Source organism: Zea mays, chromosome 1 (assembly GCF_902167145.1).
Source record: "Zea mays cultivar B73 chromosome 1, Zm-B73-REFERENCE-NAM-5.0, whole genome shotgun sequence".
Taxonomy (NCBI): Eukaryota; Viridiplantae; Streptophyta; class Magnoliopsida; order Poales; family Poaceae; genus Zea; species Zea mays.
Window position 1 is genome coordinate 170679951 of NC_050096.1, and position 27456 is coordinate 170707406.

Sequence of the window (27456 nt, forward strand, 5' to 3'; positions counted from 1 at the left end):
TAAAAATCCAGTTTTATTTATCAAGTTAAGTAAAATTACCTGCAACTAGAGTTCTTTCTACCCTAGTTCAATCACTTGACCTGCACTAGCCAATTTCTTAACAACCCTTCAACTTTACTGGAATGCTACGAGTAAGTCAGTGACCAAGTCTTCATATCCACGAAGTTACGGTGATCCGAATCGATTATACTCAGTTGAGGATCTCCAATCACACGACATATGTAGCACTTAACCCTTGCATATGTCAACTCGACACCGGGGTTCTTAAGACCAGATCAGGTTCACGCCAACCGAGAGCACAGATACACCACCGTCTAGCCTCTTGCCACGGAGGGTACATGCTACTCTCGCCATCTCTCCACGCCCATTGCATGTTATCTTATTCTGGTATTAGTCTGCCCGAGGCAAAGCTTACCCATGACGAGGCATGTGACCAGTTAAAGGGTCCTCGGTCAGCAGGCCTACATCGAGACGGTCCTTAATCGACTCAGACGGAGACACTACACCGAGACTCTCTTCTCGTGCAAGTCACCCTCCCGGTCTCAGCTTTATCATTTCAAACCCAAACTTTGGTACCTGGCAGAGGTACATCTTTTCCGATGTTGAACCCATAATGGCCATGATGGATCCACCATCAAGTTTTTATTTTCGAGAACATCCCTCCCACTTTGCAGCATCATCTTTTGTGAAAACAAAACATTTTGTTTTTCTAGAGCAAGGCTAAGCATAAGAAAAATCTTTTGTAAAACAGGGATTTAAGGAGAAGTAATCAAATCCAAGGAAGGAAATGCAGGAATTGGTTTAACACACAACTCCTATCACCTAATGCATCAAGCAAGTGAGAAAGATTTTAAAAGTAACAAGGAGGTGGCAAATGCACCGGGGCTTGCCTTGTGTTACTGGTGAATCAGGCTCGGTTCCACTGATATCAAAATAGAAACAGTTGCCTGCCTGATGTTCCTCAAGTGGTGGTGGTGATGAAGTCCTTTCTTCTTCTTCTACTTCCTCTTCGTTTTCTAAATATAGCCAAGTATAATAATGAATGCTCATGAAGATGCTAAGATAATAAAAGTTTATTATCTAAGGTCTTGAGTACAACTTTCCTTCACGGATCTCCGAGAACTTAGGGTTTTTGGAGTCAATAGTGAAGTTCATAGGGCAGGGGCTAGGGTTTTGGGTTCTAAGTATCAAACATGGTCCAAATCATACCAAACTCTACCCAAGGCTTCTAAATAACATTTGGAGATTACCCTAAAAATTTAGTGAATTTTGGATTTATTATTTATTCCCTAAAAATCCAGAAGCATGGTTTTTGGCTGTTTTAAATACTCTATAATTTCCTATATGGACTAAAAATTATGAAACTATTTTTATTAAATACTATAGGAAATTAGAAACCCAGAAAAATTGGTTTGGTATTTTTAGGATTTTTCTACAATTTTCTAGAATTTCCTTAGCTCTGACAGAAAAAGAAAAAGGAAAGCTATGAACAGTATTGGACCGAAAGCGGCCCAAGTCAGCCCACTACAGGAAGAAAGCGCCCGCGCGCGCCTGTACTTCCAGTCTTGCAGAAACCCCCCTCAGTTTGAATAACTACAGAAGAAACCCGCGCACTATTTAACTGAGTCACTGACGCTTTGCGAAAAGGCCCTCTCCTTTCTATCTCTTCACAACTTACAATCCCCGACGACGAACGGCGCTGGGCCGCACTCCGGTGATCTTATACCGGCGAAATTACTTGCGAACTGGCGCCCTACTTTGGCAGAAACCAAATTCAAGACACACCGATCATTTCCCCTCACTCAGTTTCACGACTACGACTCTAAATCATCCTGTCCACGGAGACAACGCGGACAAAGGATGAACACGGGCGTTCACGGTAATCCAGGGTGGTCTAGTTCAATCAAAGAGGTCGAACAGCATTAGGGGGTCTTAAGAAGACTAGAACAAATGTCCAAGGAGCTTGAACTAACCTGGAGCAAGCTGACCACGGTGAGGTCTCTTTCGCGGTGGCGGAAACACAGATTGGGGAAACTGAGCAATTCACGGGCGTTAGTGGACAATTGAAGACAAGACTTGGCGGCTTAGATGTGTGATTACCCTGCGGAGCTCACGACGGGCTCAATTTATAGCAGGCAAGAGCGGTGGCCGGTGAATTTGGATTGAGACGCGCGACGGTCGGAGGAATGGGAGGTCACTGGCGCAGTGGATTCGTGGAGAATACCTTGGCGGGCTCCCCGGTGATGATCGGATGGCTTAAGCGAGTCACGGCGATGTGGTAAATGTGCCCAGGCACGTGGCACAAGGTCGTGAAGTGGTTGTCTCCGGCGAACACATCTGAAGCATCCGTGACTAGCTCGGTACGGTGGTCGGAGTAATTTAGTGGCCGGAGTATATCCACGGCGATGATATTTACTCAACCCCAAGCTCTATCCAACCGATCCGAGCATGAATCACAGCGGCGAAAGCACGAATCCGCGCGCGGCTCGTCGGCGGTGAGGGACAGAGCTGGCGACCTGATCAGGACATTGTACCATCGGAACTGCGATTCAGAGCTCCTGACAGCCCAACTTGTAACGTAAAGAACACAAATTTCTATATAAAAACTTGCTGATTCGCCAGTAGTAAACTTGCAGCCCTTCATACCAGCTACAATTTTGTTATAGCAACAACCACCAAACAAGCAACAGATCTAGCTCAAAATGGCTCTCAAACCTAGTTCTAGGCCACTATCAGTTTGATTTCAGACCTAAGACAGCCTGATAGGTCAACTTGGAGTCAAATTTTCTCCAAATTTCTTATGTAACCCAAGCATAATCTCTGTAATAAAGTTACTCTCCTTACATAACTCTACCAATTTGATGTACTGACCTAGGGCAAACTCCTCCTAATTTGGAAGTTACAAGGCTTCAAAGTTGAGCCAATTCTGTGAATTTCAGACTTAATCCCAATAAAGCTCAAATGTGGCTTTTTGCAAACAGACCCAAACTTAGGGTTTAAGTTGCAAATCTCCAAACATGTGAACCATATGAGTTAATATACCCTATTTTCATGGTTTTTGCACTTTAGTCCAAGAGTGTGCACATTTTGCAAATAACCCCCTAGGGTTTTAGTCCAGGGTTTTCCAGGGTTCTCTTTAGGGTTTTTGGTGCTTCTAGGGTTTGAATACCATGTATGTCTATTCATGGTGACATTTTATGACTACTTCAATTGAGTTTTGAAGTTTTCTCCTATTTAAGCTTTGTTTGCTCTATTAGGCCTAATCTAGGGTTAGGTACCCTACTCTAGGGTTTTATCTACAAAATGTCACATCAATACAACTTGTTTGAAATTTTTGGCCTAGTGAATGCACTCTAGGTGTGACAAACACATGATATGCCCATGCTTATGATGTTATGCTCAAGTTTTAGTAACAGTAACACCAGGGGTGTTACATCCTTCCCCCCGTAAAGGAATCTCGTCCCGAGATTAAAAGTCCTAAGGCAAGTAATGGAAAAGGGAACACGTCATACTTTTATTTCCTTATTTTTGGTACAAGGCAGGGGTGGTCTGGGGCTCACTCCTTTATTACAATAATCGTATACACTTTACAAATCACATGAGGCTAGAAAGCCTGGGAAATTCTTTTCTAAAAAGTCCTGAGTTTCCCATGTAGCCTCATCTTCTGAATGTTGGTTCCACTGTATCTTGTAAAATTTGAGAGTTCTTCTTCGAGTAATCCTGTCCTTTTGATCCAAGACTCGAATAGGGTGCTTTGAATATGTCAAGTCTGGTTCTAAGGCAACATCTGTTACTTCAATGGTTCAATCGGGAACCCGAAGACACTTTTTCAATTGGGATACATGGAACACATTATGCATGGCAGACAAGGTTTCGGGTAACTGAAGTCGGTATGCCACTGGTCCATATCTTTCAAGGATAGGAAAAAGGACCAATGTATCGAGGTGCAAGCTTCCCTTTTACCCCGAAACGTGATACTCCCTTCATCGGTAAAACTTTTAGGTAGACATAATCTCCAACTAGAAAGTACAAGGGTTGTCGTCGCTTGTCTGCATAACTCTTCTGACGAGCTTGAGCTTTCTTCAAATTATGAATTATTCGTTGAACTTTCTCTTCTGTCTCCTTTACCATATCAGGCTTGAAGAAATTTCTTTCACCAGGTTCAGACCAGTTTAACGGAGTACGACATCGTCGTCCATATAAGGCTTCGAAGGGTGCCATCTTAATACTCTGTTGATAGCTATTATTATATGAGAACTCGGCTAATGGTAAACAATCATCCCATTTTTGTGGGAATTCCAAAGCACAAGCCTGTAACATATCTTCAAGTATTTGATTTACCCTCTCAGTTTGCCCACTGGTTTGAGGATGATAGGCCGAACTTTGGAGCAACTTAGTACCCAAGGATTTGTGAAGTGCTTCCCAAAACTTGGCTACAAATTGAGGTCCACGATCTGAGACTATAGTCTTTGGAACTTCGTGCAGACTAAGAATACGAGCAATGTACAATTGGGCATAGACAGTAACTGGGTGACCTGTTTTGACTCGCAGAAAATGAGCAATTTTCGTAAGCCGATCAATTATAACCCAAATAGAGTCATACCCTTTTGCGGTCCTGGGCAATCCCATAATAAATTCCATACTTATATCTTCCCATTTCCATGTTGGTATAGGCAGAGATTGTAATGGACCAGCAACTTTCATGTGTATGGCCTTGACACGTCTGCAAGTGTCACATCTTGCCACATAGCGTGCTATCTTGATCTTCATCTTTGTCCACTAATAATGTTGTTTTAGATCATGATACATCTTAGTGCTTCCAGGATGAATAGAATAGCGACTAAGATGTGCTTCATCTAGAATTTACTGGCGGATCTCATTATCCTTAGGCACCACTATGCGGTTGTTAAACCATACAACACCTTGATCGTCTCTTCTGAAGCAGTTGGCTTTACCAGCTTCTATTTTCTCATGAATGTGCCTCATTCCCTCATCATTTCTTTGTGCGTCAATTATTCTTTGCAGGATGACTGACTCAAGCTTCAAGTGATTTGAAGTTCCATGCTGAATCATTCCCAGGTTCAACTTCTCCATTTCTTGGCATAATGTAATGTCAGAAGTCTTCATGGTAAGGCAATGACAAAAAGCCTTATGACTTAACGCATCTGCCACTACATTAGCCTTGCCTGGGTGATAGTGAATCTCTAATTCATAATCCTTGATCAGCTCAAGCCACCTCCTTTGTCTCATATTAAGCTCAGACTGGGTAAAGATATACTTTAAGCTCTTATGATCTGTATAAATGTGACATATATTTCCCAGCAGATAATGACGCCATATTTTTAGGGCATGAACCACCGCAGCTAACTCTAGGTCATGAGTTGGATAATGTTCCTCATGCCGGTGCAACTGCCTTGAAGCATAAGCTATTACTCGGCCCTCTTGCATTAGAACACAGCCGAGACTACTGCCTGATGCGTCACAATATACATCAAAGGGCTTTTCAATGTCCGGTTGAGCCAATACTGGAGCAGTGGTTAATAATACTTTCAGGTTCTCAAAGGCTTCATTGCACTTTGAAGACCAATTAAATTTAGTATCATTCTTCAATAAACTTGTGATTGGTTTCACAAGCTTGGAAAAATCTGGTATGAATCGGCGGTAATAACCAGCCAGTCCAAGGAAACTTCGAACTTGATGTACAGTGGTTGGGGGTTTCCATTCCAAAATATCCTTGACTTTGCTGGGATCCACCACAATCCCCTTGACAGATGATACATGTCCCAGAAATTGAATCTCCTCCAGCTAGAATGCGCACTTACTGAACTTAGCATATAATTGGTGTTCCCTTAAGCACGTTAATACGATCTGCAAGTGCTGAGCATGCTCCTCTTCATTCATGGAGTATATTAAGATATCGTCAATGAATACCACCACAAATTTGTCCAACTCGGGCATAAATACCGAGTTCATCAGATATGTAAAGTGGGCAGGAGCATTTGTCAGTCCGAAAGACATAACCAGATATTCAAATAATCCATATCGCGTAGTGAATGCGGTCTTTGGTATATCTTCGGGTCGGATACGGATCTGATGATAACCCGACCTGAGGTCAATCTTGGAGAATACCCGAGCTCCGGTAAGTTGATCAAATAGAATGTCAATCCGGGGAAGAGGGTACTTATTCTTGATGGTGACCTCATTAAGGGGTCTATAATCCATGCACATCCGCAGTGTTTGGTCCTTCTTCTTGACGAAGATGGCTGGACAACCCCAAGGTGAAGAACTTGGTCGGATAAATCCTTTTTCAAGTAGATCTTGTAATTGGGTCTTGAGTTCTGCCAGTTCATTTGGAGGCATTCAGTACGATCTTCTAGAAATGGGAGCCATACCGGGCTTCAACTCAATCACAAATTCTATATCTCTTTCTGGAGGCAATCCCGGTAGATCTTCTGGAAAGACGTCTGGGAACTCACATACTACCGGAATATCTTGGATCTCCGATATGATGGCTTCATATATTCTGCCATATGGTTTAGCTAGAATAGCTACGGGGATAGACAAAAGAATCTCTTCTTGGCCATAACTCAACCTGATGGTTCTCAGATCAGTGTTGAGGATTGCTTTATGTTGGGCTAACCAATTCATGCCCAAAATTACATCTATGTCTTGGCCTTTTAGAACAATCATGTTTGATGGAAAGTTCCGTTCAGCCAATGTTACGGGCACTTGGTAATCCACTTCTTTAGTAAATATTTGTCCCTCGGGCGAATGGATTTTAAACCCTTCCCTTGATTCAGTATATGGAATGTAATGTTTTTCCACAAACTTCTTGCTTATGAAAGTATGCAAAGCACCAGAATCAAAGATAATAACTGTGGGGTGATTGGCCACTAGAAACGTACCCATCATAACCGGTTCGCCTTCCGGTGTTGTGGTCACTTGAGTATAATAAATCCGTCCTGTTTTCCTTGTATTTTTGCCCGCGGTATTGTTTGCCGCATTTCCCTTGATTTGAGCGGAATTCCCAGAACTCTGCTGATTATTGGATCGATTCTGCTTCGGGTATGGACAATCCTTCATAAAATGTCCAGACTTTCCACAATTAAAGCAGCCTGTTGAAGAGCTTGGGAGAGCGAGGAAACGAGTGCCAGGGGCACCCGGCTGATTTGTAGCGGTGGGGGCAGCGGTAGGACGGATAAAAACCGGTTGCTTGAAAGGGTAGGAGGGTGGGCGCGATGAAGAACGATTCTGATTAAAAGGTCGGATTATCAACCTTTGTCTTTTCTCAGACCCCTGATTGGGCCTGTCGCCTCCATTGCCCTTTATTTTTCTGGAGCCTGCATATTTAGCCTCAACTGCCAGCGCTGTGCTGACAGCCCTTCCATAAGAAAGATCAATGCAGGTGGCCATCTTTCGTTGCATTCGATCATTCAGGCCTCTCATGAAGCAATTTCTCTTCTTTAAATCCGTGTTGACTTGATCGATTGCGTATTGGGAAAAGTGGTTGAATTTATTGAGATACTGAGTGGCAGTATCCCCGCCTTGCTTGAGCTTCATAAACTCCTCCTGCTTCATATGGAGGACCCCTTCAGGTATATAATGTTCCCGAAAAGCCAACTTGAACTCGTCCCATGTAATTTGATGACCGGCCGGCTGAACGGCAACATAATTTCCCCACCATGTACTGGCAGGGCCTCACAATTGTTGTGCTGCAAACAAGGGCTTTTGAGTCTCCGTACATCGGAGAAGCCTGAACTTTTGTTCAATAACGTGGATCCACTCATCCGCTTCTAGAGGATCTTCCGCCTTGACAAACAATGGGGGACGTGTCTCTGAGAAATCCAGATAGGATGTTTCACGGGGTCCTTGCGGATACGCTTGCCCGCCTTGTTGCTGCATTTGTTGCCCCGCCAATTCCCGCAGGAAACGGGTGTTGTCAGCTGTGGCATTAACTAAGGCAGCGATGGCCTCAGCTAATGTTGGAGGTACTGGGGGTGGATTCGGGGTTGCTTCCCTCCCACGGGAGGTTCCTGCCCCATCCTATGCGCGAGTCTTGGACGACATCTGAGGCAAAGAACATTTGAAGAAATATGATATGCCAGAACAAACCATCCATTTCACATTACTTAAAAAGGGGTAATGTTACAGACTCGTATTTACAACAGGATTACATTACCTATTATACATTACTACTACTTCTATACTATACTACTCTTGCTTCTTGTCGCTTTTGGTAGCCTCGCTGTCAGGTGTAGGAGACCACTGGTCGACCAAATTCATGGAAGGAGGGGGCCTGAAAAGGTCTAGTTCTCCTCCAAGGGCTTCACCCGCTGCTCCATATGGTCCAGCTCCCATCCCGACAGGATCCGTAGGGACGTTAGGGTGCAGTTGTGAATACAATACATGAACTTCTTCATGTAGTGTATTACAATAAACCTGCAAGTTATCCACGGATGAGCTAAGCTCTTCCACGTGGGCTCGAGATCTAGCTTCTTTTGCCCAGGCTAGTGAACGAGAGTTCACAGCCCAGTCGAGCGCTAGATCTCGTTCCGCTAGTTGGTCTTGCAGGTGGCGGATGTCTATTCTCAATTCGTTTATTCTTTCACCATCCGCGACCCATATATCGTTCCTGTGACGGAGTTCTGATCGAAGCTGATCAACTTGGGCTTCCAGATCCCCGATTGGATCGTTACTACCACTGCTACTATCTTCATGTCTCGGGGCAAGTTGATGACGAGGTACGCCAAATGGCCCGGTAGACTTGCGTGCGGTCTTTCTTGTGCGCGGCGACATATCTCCATGAGGGGAAAATCTTATTAGCATAGTTTTTAGCATGATGCATGTGTAATTACAGAATCAACCTTAGTTGATTCACACCTTCTATACATTGCACTCTTACTATCTGGTCTTTAAAATAAACTCTTCAGAGATACTTAGATAAGAAGGGAAGAAATTTTCTAGATAAGTCTTGGAAAATTCTTTTTGAAGATGTCTCATAATATCTGTAGAGATGGGCTTTGCTCCGATACCAGCTGTGACAGAACCTCCCAAGTCATTAGGCCCACCTATAGTTGTCCTTGTCCAACGGACCTCAGACAACCCTGCAGGTGCACCTGATCACTTGACAAGTTCGGTATCTGAATTCCTTACCTTCCCAAGAGTGTTTACCCATCACGCATACATTACAATTCATCGGAGATACGGAAATGCGGAAGCAGTTACAATAACTTACTTCTATTGAAAAGTAAGACAGAGTTAAATATTTACAGACCAGAACATAATATATGAGTGCTGAGTATTATTATTACAAACCATGGGAGGCAAAAACTCCTCCCGAATAAGCAGTAAAAAGTTTTTAACGGAGGGCCTTCCCTCCCGCAGCTTTAGTCTTGGTTCTCTTCTTTGGGTACCACCTTTGAACAGAAGCAACAAAAGTTTGTTGCTTCTTCACCTAAAACAACATGGGACAAAGCCCTGAGTACGAAGTGTACTTTCGCAAGACTTACCCGACAAAGTAAAAGACTCTCAAGGATATGCTAGCTTTAAGGGAGTCAATGTAAGGCTTATCAATAATCAATGACTCTGTTTGCAAAAATGCTTACTAAAACTGGATCCTTAAAAATCTAGTTTTATTTATCAAGTTAAGTAAAATTACCTGCAACTAGAGTTCTTTCTACCCTAGTTCAATCACTTGACCTGCACTAGCCAATTTCTTAACAACCCTTCAACTTTACTGGAATGCTACGTGTAAGTCAGTGGCCAAGTCTTCATATCCGCGAAGTTACGGCGATCCGAATCGATTATACTCAGCTGAGGATCTCCAATCACACGACATATGTAGCACTTAACCCTTGCATATGTCAACTCGCCACCGGGGTTCTTAAGACCAGATCAGGTTCACGCCAATCGAGAGCACATATACACCACCGTCCAGCCTCTTGCCATGGAGGGTACACGTTACTCTCGCCATCTCTCCACGCCCATTGCGTGTTATCTTATTCTGGTATTAGTCTGCCCGAGGCAAAGCTTACCCATGACGAGGCATGTGACCAGTTAAAGGGTCCTTTGTCAGCAGGCCTACATCGAGACGGTCCTTAATCGACTCAGACGGAGACACTACACCAAGACTCTCTTCTCGTGCAAGTCATCCGCCTGGTCTCAGCTTTATCATTTCAAACCCAAACTTTGGTACCTGGCAGAGGTACATCTTTTCCGATGTTGAACCCATCATGGCCATGATGGATCCACCATCAAGTTTTTATTTTCGAAAACATCCCTCCCACTTTGCAGCATCATCTTTTGTGAAAACAAAACATTTTGTTTTTCTGGAGCAAGGCTAAGCATAAGAAAAATCTTTTGTAAAACAGGGATTTAAGGAGAAGTGATCAAATCCAAGGAAGGAAATGCAGGAATTGGTTTAACACACAACTCCTATCACCTAATGCATCAAGCAAGTGAGAAAGATTTTAAAAGTAACAAGGAGGTGGCAAATGCATCGGGGCTTGCCTTGTGTTACTGGTGAATCAGGCTCGGTTCCGCAGATATCAAAATAGAAACAGTTGCCTGCCTGATGTTCCTCAGGTGGTGGTGGTGATGAAGTCCTTTCTTCTTCTTCTACTTCCTCTTCGTTTTCTAAATATAGCCAAGTATAATAATGAATGCTCATGTAATGCTAATGAAGATGCAAAGATAATAAAAGTTTATTATCTAAGGTCTTGAGTACAAATTTCCTTCACGGATCTCCGAGAACTTAGGGTTTTTGGAGTTAATAGTGAAGTTCATAGGGCAGGGGCTAGGGTTTTGGGTTCTAAGTATCAAACATGGTCCAAATCATACCAAACTCTACCCAAGGCTTCTAAATATCATTTAGAGATTACCCTAAAAATTTAGTGAATTTTGGATTTATTATTTATTCCCTAAAAATCCAGAAGCATGGTTTTGGTTGTTTTAAATACTCTATCATTTTTTATATGGACTAAAAATTATGAAACTATTTTTATTAAATACTATAGGAAATTAGAAACCCAGAAAAATTGGTTTGGTATTTTTAGGATTTTTCTACAATTTTCTAGAATTTCCTTAGCTCTGGTAGAAAAAGAAAAAGGAAAGCTATGAACAGTATTGGACCGAAAGCGGCCCAAGTCAGCCCACTACAGGAAGAAAGCGCCCGCGCGCGCCCATACTTCCATTCTTGCAGAAACCCCCCTCGGTTTGAATAACTATGGAAGAAACCCACACACTATTTAATTGAGTCACTGACGCTTTGCGAAAAGGCCCTCTCCTTTCTATCTCTTCACAACTTATAATCCCCGACGACGAACGACGCTGGGCCACACTCCGGCGATCTTATACCGACGAAATTACTTGCGGACTAGCGCCCTACTTTGGCAGAAACCAAATTTAAAACCCGCCGATCATTTCCCCTCACTCAGTTTCACGACTACGACTCTAAATCATCCTGTCCACGGAGACAGCGCGGACAAAGGATGAACACGGGTGTTCACAGTAATCCACGGTGGTCTAGTTTAATCAAAGAGGTCGAACATCATTAGGGGGTCTTAAGAAGACTAGAACAAACGTCCAGGGAGCTTGAACTAACCTGGAGCAAGCTAACCACGTTGAGGTCTCTTTCGCGGTGGTGGAAACACAGATTGGGGAAACTGAGCAATTCACGGGCGTTAGTGGACAATTAAAGACAAGACTTGGCGGCTTAGATGCGTGATTACCCTATGGAGCTCACGACGGGCTCAATTTATAGTAGGCAAGAGCGGTGGCCGGTGAATTTGGATTGAGACGTGCAGCGGTCGGAGGAATGGGAGGTCACTGGCGTAGTGGATTCGTGGAAAATACCGTGGCGGGCTCCCCGGCGATGATCAGATGGCTTAAGCGAGTCACGGCGATGTGGTAAATGTGCCCAGGCACGTGGCGCAAGGCCGTGAAGCAACTGTCTCCGGCGAACACATCCGAAGCATCCGTGACTAGCTCGGTACGGTGGTCGGAGTAATTTAGTGGCCGGAGTATATCCACGGGGATGATATTTACTCAACCCCAAGCGCTATCCAACCAATCCGAGCATGAATCACGACGGCGAAAGCACGAATCCGCGCGTGGCTCGTCGACGGCGAGGGACAGAGCTGGCGACCTGATCGGGACACTGTACCATTGGAACTGCGATTCAGAGCTCCTGACAGCCCAACTTGTAATGTCCAGAACACAAATTTCTATATAAGAACTTGCTAATTCGCCAGTTGTAAACTTGCAGCCCTTCATACCAGCTGCAATTTTGTTATAGCAACAACCACCAAACGAGCAACAGATCTAGCTCAAAATGGCTCTCAAACCTAGTTCTAGGCCACTATCAGTCTGATTTCAGACCTAAGACAGCCTGACAGGTCAACTTGGAGTCAAAGTTTCTCCAAATTTCTTATGTAACCCAAGCGTAATCTCTGTAGCAAAGTTACTCTCCTTACATAGCTCTACCAATTTGATGTACTACCCTAGGGCAAACTCCTCCTAATTTGGAAGTTACAAAGCTTCAAAGTTGAGCTAATTCTCTGAATTTCAGACTTAATCCCAATAAAGCTCAAATGTGGCTTTTTGCAAATAGACCCAAACTTAGGGTTTAAGTTGCAAATATACAAACATGTGAACAATATGAGTTAATATACCATATTTTCATGGTTTTTGCACTTTAGTCCAAGAGTGTGCACATTTTGCAAATAACCCCCTAGGGTTTTAGTCCAGGGTTTTCCAGGGTTCTCTTTAGGGTTTTTGGTGCTTCTAGGGTTTGAATACCATGTATGTCTATTCATGGTGACATTTTATGACTACTTCAATTGAGTTTTGAAGTTTTCTCCTATTTAAGCTTTGTTTACTCTATTAGGTCTAATCTAGGGTTAGGTACCCTACTCTAGGGTTTTATCTACAAAATGTCATATCAATACAACTTGTTTGAAATTTTTGGCCTAGTGAATGCACTCTAGGTGTGACAAACACATGATGTGCCCATGTTTATGATGTTATGCTCAAGTTTTAGTAACAGTAACACTAGGGGTGTTACAGAGCCCTCCTTAGAAAGCGCTTTAGGGTCCCTTGGGTTTCTGATTTATCCTGCAAAAAGAACACCCAAGTGTAGCGGGAAAAATCATCAACAATTACAAGACCATACTTACTTCCTCCGATGCTAAGGTAGGCAACGGGTCCAAAGAGGTCCATGTGAAGAAGCTCCAGTGGTCTTGATGTTGTCATCACATTCTTGCTGTGATGAGTGCTTCCCACCTGTTTCCCTGCCTGACAAGCTACACAAGGTCTATCTTTTTCAAAACATACATTGGTTAGTCCTAACACATGTTCTCCCTTTAGAAGTTTATGAAGGTTCTTCATCCCAACATGTGCTAGATGGTGATGCCACGGCCTGCCCATACTAGTCTTAGCTATTAAGCATGCATCTAGATCGGCCTCCTCTTTCGAAAAATCAACTAAGTAGAGTTTGCCGTCTAATACACCCTTAAATGCTAATGAACCATCACTCCTTCTAAAGACAGATACATCAACATTTGTAAACAAACAATTGTAGCCCATGTGGCACAATTGACTTATAGACAGGAGGTTGTATCCTAGTGACTCTACTAAAAATACATTTGAAATAGAGTGCTCGCTTGTGATGACTATCTTTCCCAAACCTTTGACCTTGCCTTGATTCCCATCTCTAAATATGATTGTATCCTGGGAGTCCTTGTTCTTGACGTAGGAGGTGAACATCTTCTTCTCCCCTGTCATGTGGTTTGTGCATCCGCTGTCAATAATCCAGCTTGAGCCCCCGGATGCATAAACCTGCAAGGCAATTTACGCTTGGGTTTTAGGTACCCAACTCTTGTTGGGTCCTACAAGGTTAGTCACAATAGCCTTTGGAACCCAAATACAAGTCTTGTCTCCCTTGCATTTGGATCCCATCTTTCTAACAACTACTTTTTCATTCTTACATAAAAGCACAAATGACGTATTGCAAGCATGGTAAATGGTAGAAGGTTCATTACACATTCTCCTAGGCACATGAGGTACAACATTACTTCTCCTAGGTCTACTTCTACCATGCACAAAAGTAGAGCTAGAGGCAAACATAGCATGTGAATCATTATAAGCAACATGAATATGACTCTTATTATGACTAGCAATTTTCCTATCATAAATAAAAGCATGGTTTCTTTGAGGACTACTAGCCATAGGGGCTTTCCCTTTCTCCTTGGTGAGAATGGGAGCCTTTTGGCTTGTTAAGTTCTTGGTTTCCCTTCGAAAACCAAGTCCATCCTTAATTGAGGGGTGTCTACCAACAGTGTAGGCATCCCTAGCAAACTTTAATTTATCAAAATCACTTTTGCAAGTCTTAAGTTGAGCATTAAGACTTACCACTTCCTCATTCAACTTAGTAATAGAAATAAGATGTTCATTACATGCATCAACATCAAAGTTCTTACATCTATTACAAATACTAACATGCTCTACACATGAATTTATTTTACTAACTTCCTCTAGCTTAGCATTTAACTCATCATTTAAACTCCTTAAACTAGAGATAGATTCATGGCAAGCAGACAATTCAGAGGATAGCACTTCATTTCTTTTAATTTCTAAAGCAAGAGATTTTTGAACACTAATAAATTTGTCATGCTCTTCATACAAAATATCTTCTTGCTTCTCTAGCAATCTATCCTTTTCATTAAGGGCATCAATTAATTCATTAATTTTGTCTACTTTGTTTCTATCTAAGCCTTTAAACAAATCAGTATAGTCTACTTCATCATCAGATGACTCTTCATGACTAGAAGAAATATACTTGGGAGTGTTCCGAATACATACCTTCTTTTCCTTAGCCATAAGGCACATATGGCGTTCGTTGGGGAAGAGCGAAGATTTGTCGAAGGCCGAGGCAGCCAATCCTTCATCATCGGAGTCGGATGAAGAGCAGTCAGAATTCCATTCCTTTCCAAGATGCGCCTCGCCTTTCGCCTTCTTGTAATTCTTCTTCTTTTCTTTCTTCCCATACTTTTCTTGTTCCTGGTCATTATCATTATCTATGTGAAATGACCAGTCTTACCGCATTTGAAACAGGAGTGCCTTCCCCTTGCTTTGTTCTTGTTGGGGTACTCCTTGCGTCCTTTCAGTGTGGTCTTGAAACACTTGATGATTAGGGTCATCTCATCTTCGTTTAGCCCGACAGCCTCAACTTGTGCCACCTTGCTTGGTAGCGCCTCCCTGCTGCTCGTTGCTTTGAGAGCAACAGGTTGTGGCTCGTAGACGGGTAGTGGACCATTAAGCGCATCGTCTACGTATCGTGCTTCTTTCACCATCATGCGCCTGCTCATGAATTTTCCAAGAATCTCTTCGGGCGTCATCTTGTGTACCCGGGATTTTCACGAATAAGATTCACAAGATGGGGGCCAATAACCGTAAATGACCTGAGCATGAGTCGGACAACGTCATGATCTATCCATCTTGTGCTTCCATAGCTTCTAATCTTGTTGACCAGGGTCTTGAGCCTGTTGTAGTTTTGTGTTGGCTCTTCTCCCCTGATCATGGTGAATCTCCCTAGCTCGCCTTCCACCAACTCCATTTTGGTGATCATTGTAGCATCATTTCCCTCATGTGAGATCTTGAGGGTGTCCCAGATTTGCTTGGCGTTGTCCAAGCCGCTAACCTTGTTGTATTCGTCCCTACACAAAGATGCTAGCAAAACAGTGGTAGCTTGTGCATTCTTATGAATTTGTTCATTTATCATCACAGGGTTATTCGTACTATCGAAATGCATTCAATTTTCCACAATTTCCCAAATGCTAGGATGGAGAGAAAATAGATGACTACGCATTTTATGAATCCAAAATGAGTAATCCTCTCCATCAAAGTGTGGGGTTTTCCTAGAGGAATAGAGAGTAAATGTGCATTCGAATTGTACGGCATGCGAGAATAGTCAAAAGAGTAGTTTTGATTAACCGTTCTCTTTTTCGACGAGTCATCGTTGTCGTCGTCTCTTGGTGAAGAAGAGGAGGCGTCACTGTCGTAGTAAATGATCTTCTTGATACGCCTCTTCTTCTTCCCGTCCCTCTTTTTGTGACTCGATCCTGAGTCAGTGGGCTTGTCGTCCCTTGGTCCGTTGAAGAGGGACTCCTTCTCCTTGTCGTTGACCACCATCCCCTTTTCCTTAGGATCCATCTCTTCGAGCGGTTAGTCCCTTAGATGAAGAGTGCGACTCTGATACCAATTGAGAGCACCTAGAGGGGGATGAATAGGTGATCCTTTAAAATCAAACACTAAATTTCCACAAACTTGATTATAGAGATATTAGTGCGAGTTAATCAAGTCTATGAGGCGAGCTCTTGCGAACACAGACAACCAAAGAGAAAGCACACAAGAGACATGCGATTTTTATCTCGTGGTTCTTCCAAGTAATACTTGCCTACTTCCACGTTGTGGCGTCCCAATGACGAGGGTTGCACTCAACCCCTTTCAAGCGATCCAATGATCAACTTGAATACCACGGCTTTCTTCCTTATAGTCTTTCTCCCATTTGCGAGGAATCTCCACACCTTGGAGCCTCTCGCCCTTACAATGATGATCACAAAAGAAGCACAGAAGTAAGGGTGGGGAGAGCAACACACACAAGACTCAAATCCGCAGCACAATCACGCACACAAGTCATGACTTGAGCTCAAAACACAACGCACGGAGTTCACAACTCAAATGGAGCTCAAATCACTATCACAAAGAATCGAATGCGTGAAGTTGGAGTCTTGGAGTCTTAGGATGCTTAGTGAATGCTTGATTAACTCCTCTATGCGCCTAGGGGTCCCTTTTATAGCCCTAAGGCAGCTAGGAGTCGTTGGAGGCCAACTTGGAAGGCCAAACTTGCCTTCTGTCGGGTGGCGCACCGGACAGTCCGGTGCACCACCGGACAATCACTGTAGCTGTCCGGTCCGCGATCTCCTTCCTTTTCTGCCGCATCCGACCGTTGGTCCTCGGGGGGCAGTTGGCACACCGGACACTGTCCGGTGCCCCCTGCCGACCGTTGGCGCGACCACGTGTCGCGTGAAGATTGCGCGGCCGACCGTTGGCGCAGGCGACCGTTGGCTCACCGGACAGTCCGGTGCACCACCGGACTGTCCGGTGAATTATAGCCATGTCGCCCCTTTGCTTTTCCCGAGGGCGACGAGTTCACCGCGGATGACTCACCGGACAGTCCGGTGCACCACCGGACGGTCCGATGAATTATAGTCGTACGCCACCGTCGAGTCCTGAGAGCGGCCTTTTCACGCAGACCAGCCTGGCGCACCGGACACTGTCCGGTGCACCACCAAACAGTCCGGTGTGCCAAGCCGAGCTGGAGTTGGCTGCTCAGAGCCAAGTCTTTTTCCAATTCTTTTCTCCCTGTTTCTAGCACTTAGACAAAATATGTTAGTACTCAAAACAATGTACTAAGTCTAGAAACATACCTTTTTCTTTGATTTGCACTTCTCACTTTACTTGGCACATAAGAACTTAATTAAACATGTTGGGCACTTAATCACCAAAACATTATAGAAATTGCCCAAGGGCACATTTCCCTTTCAGACGACACGCACAGAGAAAGGCCAGGAGCATGACCGACTCGCCCCGTACCCACGTCGACGAGCGTCGGTCGGCTTGCGGCTGCGACCGTGGGCGGGGGCAGCAGGTTGGGGAAAAAGAACTAGACCAAGGCCGGGAAGACGAACGGGATGTCCGACGACGGAAAAAACGATGGTGCGCGTATGATGTGAAACGTCCTCGTGGTCATGCAATAGTCATTGCGCGAGTTGGTGTCGGGGCTAGTGGACGAATACGGGGATGAGGCGCCTGCTCCTACGCCCTCTGTTGAGAATGGGGTGGTGCGGAGGTGGAGGCATGAGGGGAGAGAGAAAAGAAGCATGATGGTGAACGAGGTAGTGGCAACTGAGGCGAGGACCATCATTATCATACGGAGGTATAGATGGCCAAATGGGTCGTGTCTGGCGAGCCATCCCGAGGCACAACCCATTTAATAGTGTCTGGGCCAACCCGGCACGAGCGTCGTGCGGTGCTTGGGCCGTATTCTCGGACCGTAGTGCTGTCCCGACACGATTATTTTTTATTTTACAAAAAACATATATACAATTTATATTCAATATTATAAACATCTGAGCATGATGTTCTACTGGTGTCTCCCACCCTTCTTCTATCAGACGACGGGCTGGCCCGACATGGTCAGCAGGCCGGTGTGCCGTGCCTGCGGCGTCGGGCCTAGCGGGCCCATGTCGGGTCGTCTATATGCGGTTTTGGACGTGGAGGTTGGCTGCGCAGAGGGGACCGACAGGTTAATTTTAAATATATGTGAGGGGTTATTTGTAAAAAAATAACGTGGAACAATCGTTGAAAATAGTGCTTTAAATATAGTATAGTATAGATATAGAAGTATAGATTACATGTTAAAGGATATCACAGTAAAAAATTATTATTATTATTATTATTATTATATTTTAGTAAGATGAGTCGATCAAATTTTAAGTAAAAAAGTCAAACGGATTATAAATTGGAACGAGAAAGTATTTCTAGTCTTAATTCCACCCTAGTTCACGTGGATTGGCCAAACAAGGACTCAGGGGTTGGCTTAAAACTATACGACATTAAATAAATAAATAAAAACTGACTACTACATATTCCTGGCTTGACGACTGGAAACGGCCAGCCTTTCACCGTTGAACTGCACCAAGTTGAATAGTTCAGTGAATCAGTCCCAGGAACCCTAAAATAACTCTCTCTTAAATAAAAATAATAATAAGGCTGCTAGCCAGCCGCCATGAAAGGCAGAACCAAGGTAGTGCTAGTACCCTAAAATAGCATGTTCATTCACGGCCATACCATACATGCAGTGCAGTGGCTGGCTCGGCGGCGGTAGGGATGACAACGGATCGGATTCGGATCGGATATTGGAAATATCCTCCCACAGACGTATCCACGGTCATAGATAATATCCACCCGTGACTATATCCGCGGGTAGAAATTCATATCCATATCCATGCCCATCGAGTTTCAGATATCCATTGGATATCCATCAGATATGATAAAGAACCATTTTCAGCAATTGAATAACATAATTAATCAAATTTCTTCCCAATTCAACATCATACACAACTTAAAATTTAATAAAAATTTAAACAAATATACATGTCCTTCAACAAGCAACATTCTCAACATGAAAACAAATACACGACAATCAATATTTGATCTGATCCGAGTGTAGTGTTGAGCACTTGAGCTAGCGCTATAGTAACTGTGTTTGAATTTTTTAGTCAATTTTTTTTTGAAAGGGAAAGGCACAAGAATTGCCCTTCCAATATATTAGACGAAAAGAGCAAACACTGTACAAATACTGGCACCAAAGCTGGCGCCACCACAAAAACAACTAGCCAAGCAAGACCTAGCTATGACACTGGCACCAGAAAAGGGGGGAAAAACTAACCCCCTGACCAGTCCCCGGACACTACTAGCAGGCCATACCTCTACCCACAAAATCTTTCACCATCTGCACAACTTGCTCTGTCGTTCTCTGTTGACCCTTGAAGATTCTGTTGTTTCTCTCCACCCATAAGCTCCACCAGAAATAAATTAGAAGGCCATCGAAACTTTTTCTTGAATGCTTGCTACAGAGCATCCTCAGTCTATACCACCATTCGCTAAGCGTTCCCGTCTTTGAAATACCGAAAAGGAACCGCAGCTCAGCCCAAGACAAAATCATGCTCCACACTTCCACAGCGAAGGGGCAATCCTTACAAAGATGAGTCACTGTCTCCAGAGACAAAGAACAAAGAGAACAATTATGATTGCAGGGCCATCCCCTTTTTTGCAAATTGTCAGCAGTTAAGATTTTGTTGTGCAACAAAGTCCAAGCAAAGAAACGACACTTTGGTTCAGTTTTTGCTTTCTAAATGGGATTGATTTTAATTTTACAGAAGTTTGTCAATGATAGTAGAATCATGTTCATCCTGGCAATAATGGACTGATGGTTAATTTCGGATATCCAACGGATTACCCGCGGGTGAGATTTAATATCCAAACTCATGCCCACTTTATCTCGGATCGGATACGGGTCTAACCCGGGGTCAAAAAACATATCCATATCCTTATCCGTCGGGTCGGATATCCGACAGATATCCAAATTCACGGATTAAATTGTCATTCCGAGGCGGCGGCGTCAGTCATGAGAGCAGCCAAAGAAAAAAAACTATACTCGGGGAATCAGAATGAGGGCCCAAAAGATATGGTTTTTGCAGGGTTAGTTTCTTGACCATATACGCTACACGTCCTCTCTGACTGACTAAACAAGCTTTGTTTCCATTCCAATCATCCATATAAATGATGACTAGCTAAGGAAGCAAGCAATCGAGACGCTACTGCTTGGCGCAAGTAGACGACGACCGGCACAGTGAACTGGCTACCTACAATCCTACATGCACCACCAGCTCCTCCTCTTCCTCTTCTTGCTCCTCCTCGATGCAACAACCTTCGCGGCGCCCGCCGGGCCGTGCAACCGTCGGTGCGGAAGCACGACCGTGCCGTACCCGTTCGGCTTCTCCGGCGGCGGGGCCTGCCCGATCCTCCTCGCCTGCAACGCCACGGCGTCCACGGCGCTCCTCCCGCGCAGCACGGCCGCCGCCGCCGCGTCGTACCCGGTGCAATCGTTCGACTCCGCGGCATCCACCTTCCTGGTCTCCCTCGTGCCGTCGTGCGGCCGCGGCGTGGCCGAGGCCAGGGCGGCGCTGGGAGGCGCCGGCTACGGCGTGTCGTCCCGCACCGGGCTGTTCCTCCGCGGCGGCTGCGGGCGCGCGGCGGGGTCGAGGTCGCCGAGCGACTGCAACGTCCCCTCGGGCGTCATGGCCGCCATCCTCCGCACGGTGCAGTGCGGCGGCGGCAACGACAGCTCCTGGACGTGCGTGCTGTCCGCGCCGCCGGCCCCCGGCAGCCCCGCCGCGGCGAGAGGCCAGGGCCAGTTCATGCGCTGGGACGAGGTGGCCGCCGCCGGGTGCGAGGACGCGCTCACCTCGGCCGTGTACGCGTACTCGCCGCAGGGCGTCCCGTCCATCCAGTTCGGCATCGCGGAGATGGGCTGGTGGGTCGACGGGAGATGCGGTGACGGAGGCGGCGGCGGCGGCCGGTGCGCGCGGAACGCGACGTGCCACGACGTGCAGACGCCCGGCGGGGCCTGGGGGCACCGGTGCGCGTGCGTGGACGGGATGGCCGGAGACGGGTTCGCCGCCGGGCAAGGGTGCTACTACGACGGCGCTCCGAGAGGTGAGCACTGATCTGGCCGTGTACGTGTTGTTCGTCTTCGTCGTCGTCAATTATTTGTTGCTCGCGTCATTGCGTGCCACGTCTACATGTTAGTACCTGGAGCAACATCCAAATGGTAACCTGGGCTGGGCTGGGCTGGAATGGGCTGGGGAGGGAAGGAAATTGGGCTACATATCGAAAGGAGGCCTTTAGAGGCGCAGCTGCTGCAGCAGCAATCACGCGGCTGTCTGTCTGACTAATAAACAGGCGAGGCAAAAGCATTTGCCGTCTCTTTCTCCAGTCCATTGGCATGGCATGTTCCTCCAGCTCTGCGTTGCAATATTAGGCAGGCCGCAGGCGTATATGACTAGACTAGCTAATAAGCAAGCAATCGAAACAACTACTCATCGGTCATTGCAAGCACACAGCGCGCGGAGACCGACCGGCAGCGTGAACTGACTGCCTGCCTGCCTGCCTGCCCACATGCGCCGCCTGCACTTCCTCCTCCTCCTCTTCCTCCATGCAACCTCCTCCGCAGCCGCGCCCGCGGCCGCTAGCGGCGGCGTCGGGTGCGACCGGCAGTGCGGCAACACCACAGTGCCGTACCCTTTCGGCTTCTCCGGCGCCTGTCCCATCCGCCTGGACTGCAACGTCACCACGCCGCAGCTCGTCACGAACAGCTCCGCGGCGTCGCCCTACCCGATCCTCTCGTTCGACGCCACCGCCTCCACTTTCCTCGTCTCGCTGCCGCCCTCGTGCAACCGCACCGTCGGAGAGGCCAGGGCGGCGCTCGACGGCTCCCGCTACGGCGTCACGAGCCACACCGGGCTCTTCCTGGCCCGTGGCTGCCTCGGGAAAGCGGCGGCCACCGGCAACTGCTCCGTGTCCGCGACCATCATGAAAACCGCGCTCCGCACGGCGGGGTGCGGCGACAAAGGCGCCATCTGGACGTGCGTGGCCGCGCCGCTGCCGCCGCCGCAGGGCCTCAACGCCACGGCTGCTGCTGCGGCGTGGGACGGGGAGGCGGGCCAGTTCCTGCCGTGGAAGAAGGTGGAGGACGCTGGGTGCGAGGACGCACTCACGTCCGCGGTGTCCGCGTTATCGCCGGAGGGGCTGCCGTCGGTGGATTTCGGCGCCGCGGAGCTGGGGTGGTGGCTCGACGGGACGTGCGCCAACGCTACCGCGGGCGGCCAGTGCGCGCGGAACGCGACATGCCAGGACATCGAGACGTCGAGAGGCACGAGGGGCCACCGCTGCGCGTGCGTGGTCGCCGGGATGTCCGGTGACGGATACGCCGCCGGCGATGGATGCTACTACGTCGCCGGTGAGTTCTTAACTTCTTATCACTGCTGCTACAGTAGTCAATAAAGAGTCCGTGGATCCACGCGTGCCGGCCACAGAGGATCCTCCCCCGCGCGCGGTACGGTCAATCACGCGCGAGCCACCTAATCATCATAGTTCACATTCACTAACCCACTAACGGACTAACCTAAGCTAGGTTATGTTAATGTAGCAACAGTGGCGTCACTTTCTAACAGCAACTCTAGTAATTCTCTAAAATACTCTCTAAATTAATAATTGAAATAGTTAATTCATAAACTCTAGGGATAGCAGTCTGCCACGTGTTTGAAACAGCCACCAACGGACCTGTAAACTTTCTTGGAAAAAAAGCCCAGTGGCATTTGTATTCTTCATTTTCTATATATGTTTCCACGGTGACTCTTCCAGCCGGGGTCCAGTCCAACAAACTGTATCTGAAAGATTTTCCGACTGAATTTTCTCAAACGATGACCTATCTTATAGCGTGTTTGGTTTGTAGAGATTAATATTTAATTCCTTCATTTTATTCTATTTTAGTTCTTATATTACTAAATATAGAAACTAAAATTCTATTTTAGTTTTCGCATTTGAGAATTTAAAGACTAAAATGAAATAAAATAAAGAGACTAAACATTAGTTACTAGAAACCAAACACTCTATTAAGGTTCGTTCGGTTCTACCGCAATCCATATGAATTGAGTGGGATTGAGGGGGTTTCAATCCCTATTAATTCAAAATCTCTTCCAATTTGTATCAATTCCCTCTAATCCATATGGATTGAAAATAACCGAACAAGCCCTTAGTGAGTGTGTGTTTGGTTTATGAGACTAATTTTTAATCTCTCTATTTTAGTTCCGGTTTGATTTAATGGACTAAAGATTAGTCCCTCCATTTTTATCACATTTAGAGCCTGTTTGGTTCCTTTAGGCCATGTTTGGTTTCTTTAGTCTAGGGACTAAAATTTAGTTAGTGGACTAAAGTTTAGTCCCTAACATGTTTGGTTCTAGAGGCTAAAAATAGTAAGAATATACTAAATGACTCATAAGAAGACTAAAATGGCCTTTAACATTCTCCTGCTATTAGTACAATTAAACTAAATGAGGGGTAAATGTGGAATTAATATGGTTTAGTCTCTTTTAGCACATATGTGAAGGACTAAAGACTAAATCATTTTAGTCCATATTTTAGTCCTAGTGTTTGGCAAAAAAAAGACTAAATGGGACTAAAAACTAGAGACTAATCTTTAGTCCCTCTAACCAAACACCCCCTTAGTTCAGGGACTAAACTTTAGTTTGGAGACTAAAGTTTAGTCCCTACCCTATTTGGTTTTAGAGACTAAAAGTATTCAAAACGTATTAAATGGATCATAAGAGGACCAAAATATCCTTAGCATTCTTCTGCCATTAGTGCAACTGAAATAAAGGAGGGGCAAAACGTGGAATTTATATGGTTTAGTCCCTTTTAGTCACCCCTTAAGGGACTAGAGATTAAAACTGTTTAGCCCCTGTTTTAGTCCTACCGTTTGGCAATTTAGTGACTAAATGAGACTAAAATGGAGGGACTATTCTTTAGTCTCAAACCAAACGAGGCCTTAGTCCCTAATAATAAAACGGTGAGACTAAAACATAGACTAAACTGCTTTAGTCCCTAGTCCCTCAATAGGTGACTAAAAGGGACTGAACCATATTATTTTCACCTTTTGCTTCTTATTTATTTCAGTTGCACGAACGATGGGAAAAATGTCAAGGGATATTTTGGTTTATGAGTCATTTAATGCGTTATGAATACTTTAGTCCCTGTAACTAAACAGAAACATTTAGGGTGCGTTTGGTTGCAATGACAGGACGAGATGGGGTGAGACGATCCCTCAAATTAGGTTGTTTGGTTCTGGATCAAGGGTTGGGACAGAACTATCCTAGTGTTGTCCCCTGTTGTCCCTCAAATTTGAAGGGGCGAGAGAGGACGCCAGGGGACGTCTCTGTCCTAGTTGTCCCGCAACCAAACACACCTTTAAACTTTAGTCCCTAGGCTAAAGAAAAACTAAACATGCCCTTAGTCTCTTTTAGTTCCTAAATTACCAAACACATGTACTAAAAGGGGTATTATCTCTATTTTAGTCCATGTGTTTGGTAATTTAGGGACTAGGATGTTTGGTTTCTACTTTCTAGAGACTAATGTTTAGTTCCTACATTTTATTTCTTAAATTGTCAAATACAGAAACTAAAACTCCATTTTGTTTCTGTATTTAGTAATTTAGAGACTAAAATAAAATAAAATATAGAGACTAAACATTAGTCTCTAGAAACCAAACACCATATTCATTAGAAACCAAACACCCCTTAGTCAGTATCGAGCTGTCATGGAAGTGGCCTGGGGAGTTTTTTTTTCTACCCCTTCTACTTATTACTGTTTGGAAACAAAGAAATGTTTTTGTGTGTCCAGGATCCCACCGAGCACCAATCAGACCAAAGCCCTAATAAATTTCAAAATGTGATCTTGAGTAGTACCAATCTGTCAGGATCATACAGACATGTCCTATATAAATGAAGCCAAGAAAACCTACCAACTGCCACCAAGTACCAGAATCTGCACCAACATTATGATATCACCAAGTCAATGCACACCACGACTTCTGTTTCATCAAAAGCAAATATATATAACCTTCCTGTGTAATGCTCCCGTTCTTTTTTCCTGACATTTTGCTCTCCTTTTTGCAGAGCGTTCCGCGAAGAAGATTGTCCTCGTAGTTGCAGCAGGTAAAACGACAAAAACGATTAACAGAACTCTTCTGCCTTGCTTTTGGATAGTACAACCGGCAGTAATCCTGTTTGAGTACGGCATGGTGAGAACAAACGACGAGACGAGTCCAGTCAAAAGTCAGCTTTGTCTCGCCTGCTCCATCTTTTCGCCGCCGGTTACGTGCAGTTTCAAGCACGTTGATTTGCTGACCGGGACCTGGAAAAGATAAATGGAAGAAACGAAAAAAAGAAAATCTTTTGTATAGTGAAGTCAGATTTTTGTTGCAGACTGCTGCAGTAGACCTGGAATGATGAGATTTGTCAATTCTGACGGCAGGTGTTGCGGCGAGCGTGGCGGCGGCCACCGGCGCGCTTCTGCTGTGCTGGCTGCAGTGCCGGCGGCGCAAGGCCGGGCGCTCGGCGTCGGAGCGGCTGGCGGCGATGCGGCTGCTGTCGGAGGCGGCGACGTCGAGCGGCGTGCCGGTGTACTCGTACGGCGAGATCGCGCGCGCGACCAACTCCTTCTCGCACACACACCGCCTGGGCACGGGCGCGTACGGCACCGTGTACGTGGGCAAGCTCCCGGGCACGGGCAGCGCGCCGGCGCTGGTGGCCATCAAGCGCCTGCGCCGACGCCACCACCACGACGAGGACGAGGACGCGGCTGCGGAGGCGGCGCTGCTGCTGAACGAGATCAAGCTCATCTCCTCCGTGAGCCACCCGAACCTGGTCCGCCTCCTCGGCTGCTGCCTCGACGGCGGCGAGCAGGTGCTCGTCTACGAGTACGTGCCCAACGGCACGCTCTCCCAGCACCTCCACTCCGCGGGCGCCAGCACCGGGGGCCGCGGCGCGTTGACGTGGCGCGCGCGGCTCGGCGTGGCGGTGGAGACGGCGGGCGCCATCGCGCACCTGCACGGCATGCGGCCGCCCATCTTCCACCGCGACGTCAAGTCCAGCAACATCTTGCTCGACGCCGCGCTGCGCCCCAAGCTGGCCGACTTCGGCCTGTCCCGCGCCGTGGACCGCCTGGAGGCCGCGCGCTCGCACGTGTCCACCGCGCCGCAGGGCACACCCGGGTACGTGGACCCGGAGTACCACCAGAACTTCCACCTCTCCGACAAGAGCGACGTGTACAGCTTCGGCGTCGTGCTGCTAGAGCTCGTCACCGCTATGAAGGTCGTCGACTTCGACCGCCCGCCCGCCGAGGTCAACCTCGCCTCCCTCGCGCTCGACCGCATCGGCAAGGGCCAGGTCGCCGAGATCGTCGACCCGGCCCTCCTTGGCGCCGGCGAGGACTGGGTCATGGGCTCCGTCCGCCACGTCAGCGAGCTAGCCTTCCGGTGCCTGGCGTTCCAGAAGGACGTCCGGCCGTCCATGCGCGAGGTGGCCGCCGAGCTGCAGCGGATCCGGTCCGCCGCCCCGGACGGCGCCGATCCCGAGGAGCCCGCGGGGTCTAGGCTCCGGCCTGTGAGTATGATGGACATCCAGATCGACGTGAGCTTGGGCGGCCCGGACACGGCGGCAAAGAAGGCGGCTTCGCCCGTGTCGGTGCAGGAGGTGTGGGTCAGCGACCGGAGCTCGCCGTCCACCAACGGCTCCATGCCGCGCTTTGCTGCGTAGCTTAAGCTAGCTAGCTCTTGTACACTGATGAGAAAAACCAATGTAATTTAGCAAAAAAAAAGAACATTTTTTGTCTAGTAAAATTTTCTCTATAAAAAAACCACTGTACAAGATGCCATCCATTGTTGTAACGGAAACGTAATTTACTGTATAGCATTACCTTAAATTCCCACCGGCATTAGCACGAAAACTGCCCATGGCATTGCTAACAGGGTCACGATAAGGCATCATTTGTTTCTTTCGTCGTAATTTACCATGCAAGCAAGAAACAACGCCTCAGAACACAAGTCCATAGTTTTATCAGAACACAAAACATTAACATAAGAACAATATCCGCACTTCATTCCTTCACCAATTGCACTGGGCCACATGAAAGGCATAGGGGAATACACTGTTTTTTTTACAAGGAACCAGCAGAGCATGAAGCTATATAAGCACTGAATCCTGCAAAGACTGAAGA

The 27456-nt window shown here is 46.3% G+C and overlaps 1 protein-coding gene across 2 annotated transcripts; it reads left to right on the forward strand.

Annotated features, from left to right (window-relative positions):
- Positions 1–20287: 20287 nt before the first annotated feature.
- On the forward strand, positions 20288–27174 carry LOC100281047 (uncharacterized). Of its 2 annotated transcripts, none has more exons than XM_008675811.3 (3): positions 20288–22642; positions 25356–25394; positions 25714–27174. In XM_008675811.3, the coding sequence occupies exons 1-3, from the start codon at positions 21802–21804 to the stop codon at positions 26994–26996; spliced, it is 2163 nt and encodes a 720-aa protein (XP_008674033.1). In that variant the 5' UTR covers positions 20288–21801; the 3' UTR covers positions 26997–27174. The 2 variants fall into 2 exon arrangements, with proteins under 2 accessions (XP_008674033.1, NP_001354085.1); NM_001367156.1 differs by having other exon boundaries at positions 20433–21339; positions 25714–27167.
- Positions 27175–27456: the final 282 nt, after the last annotated feature.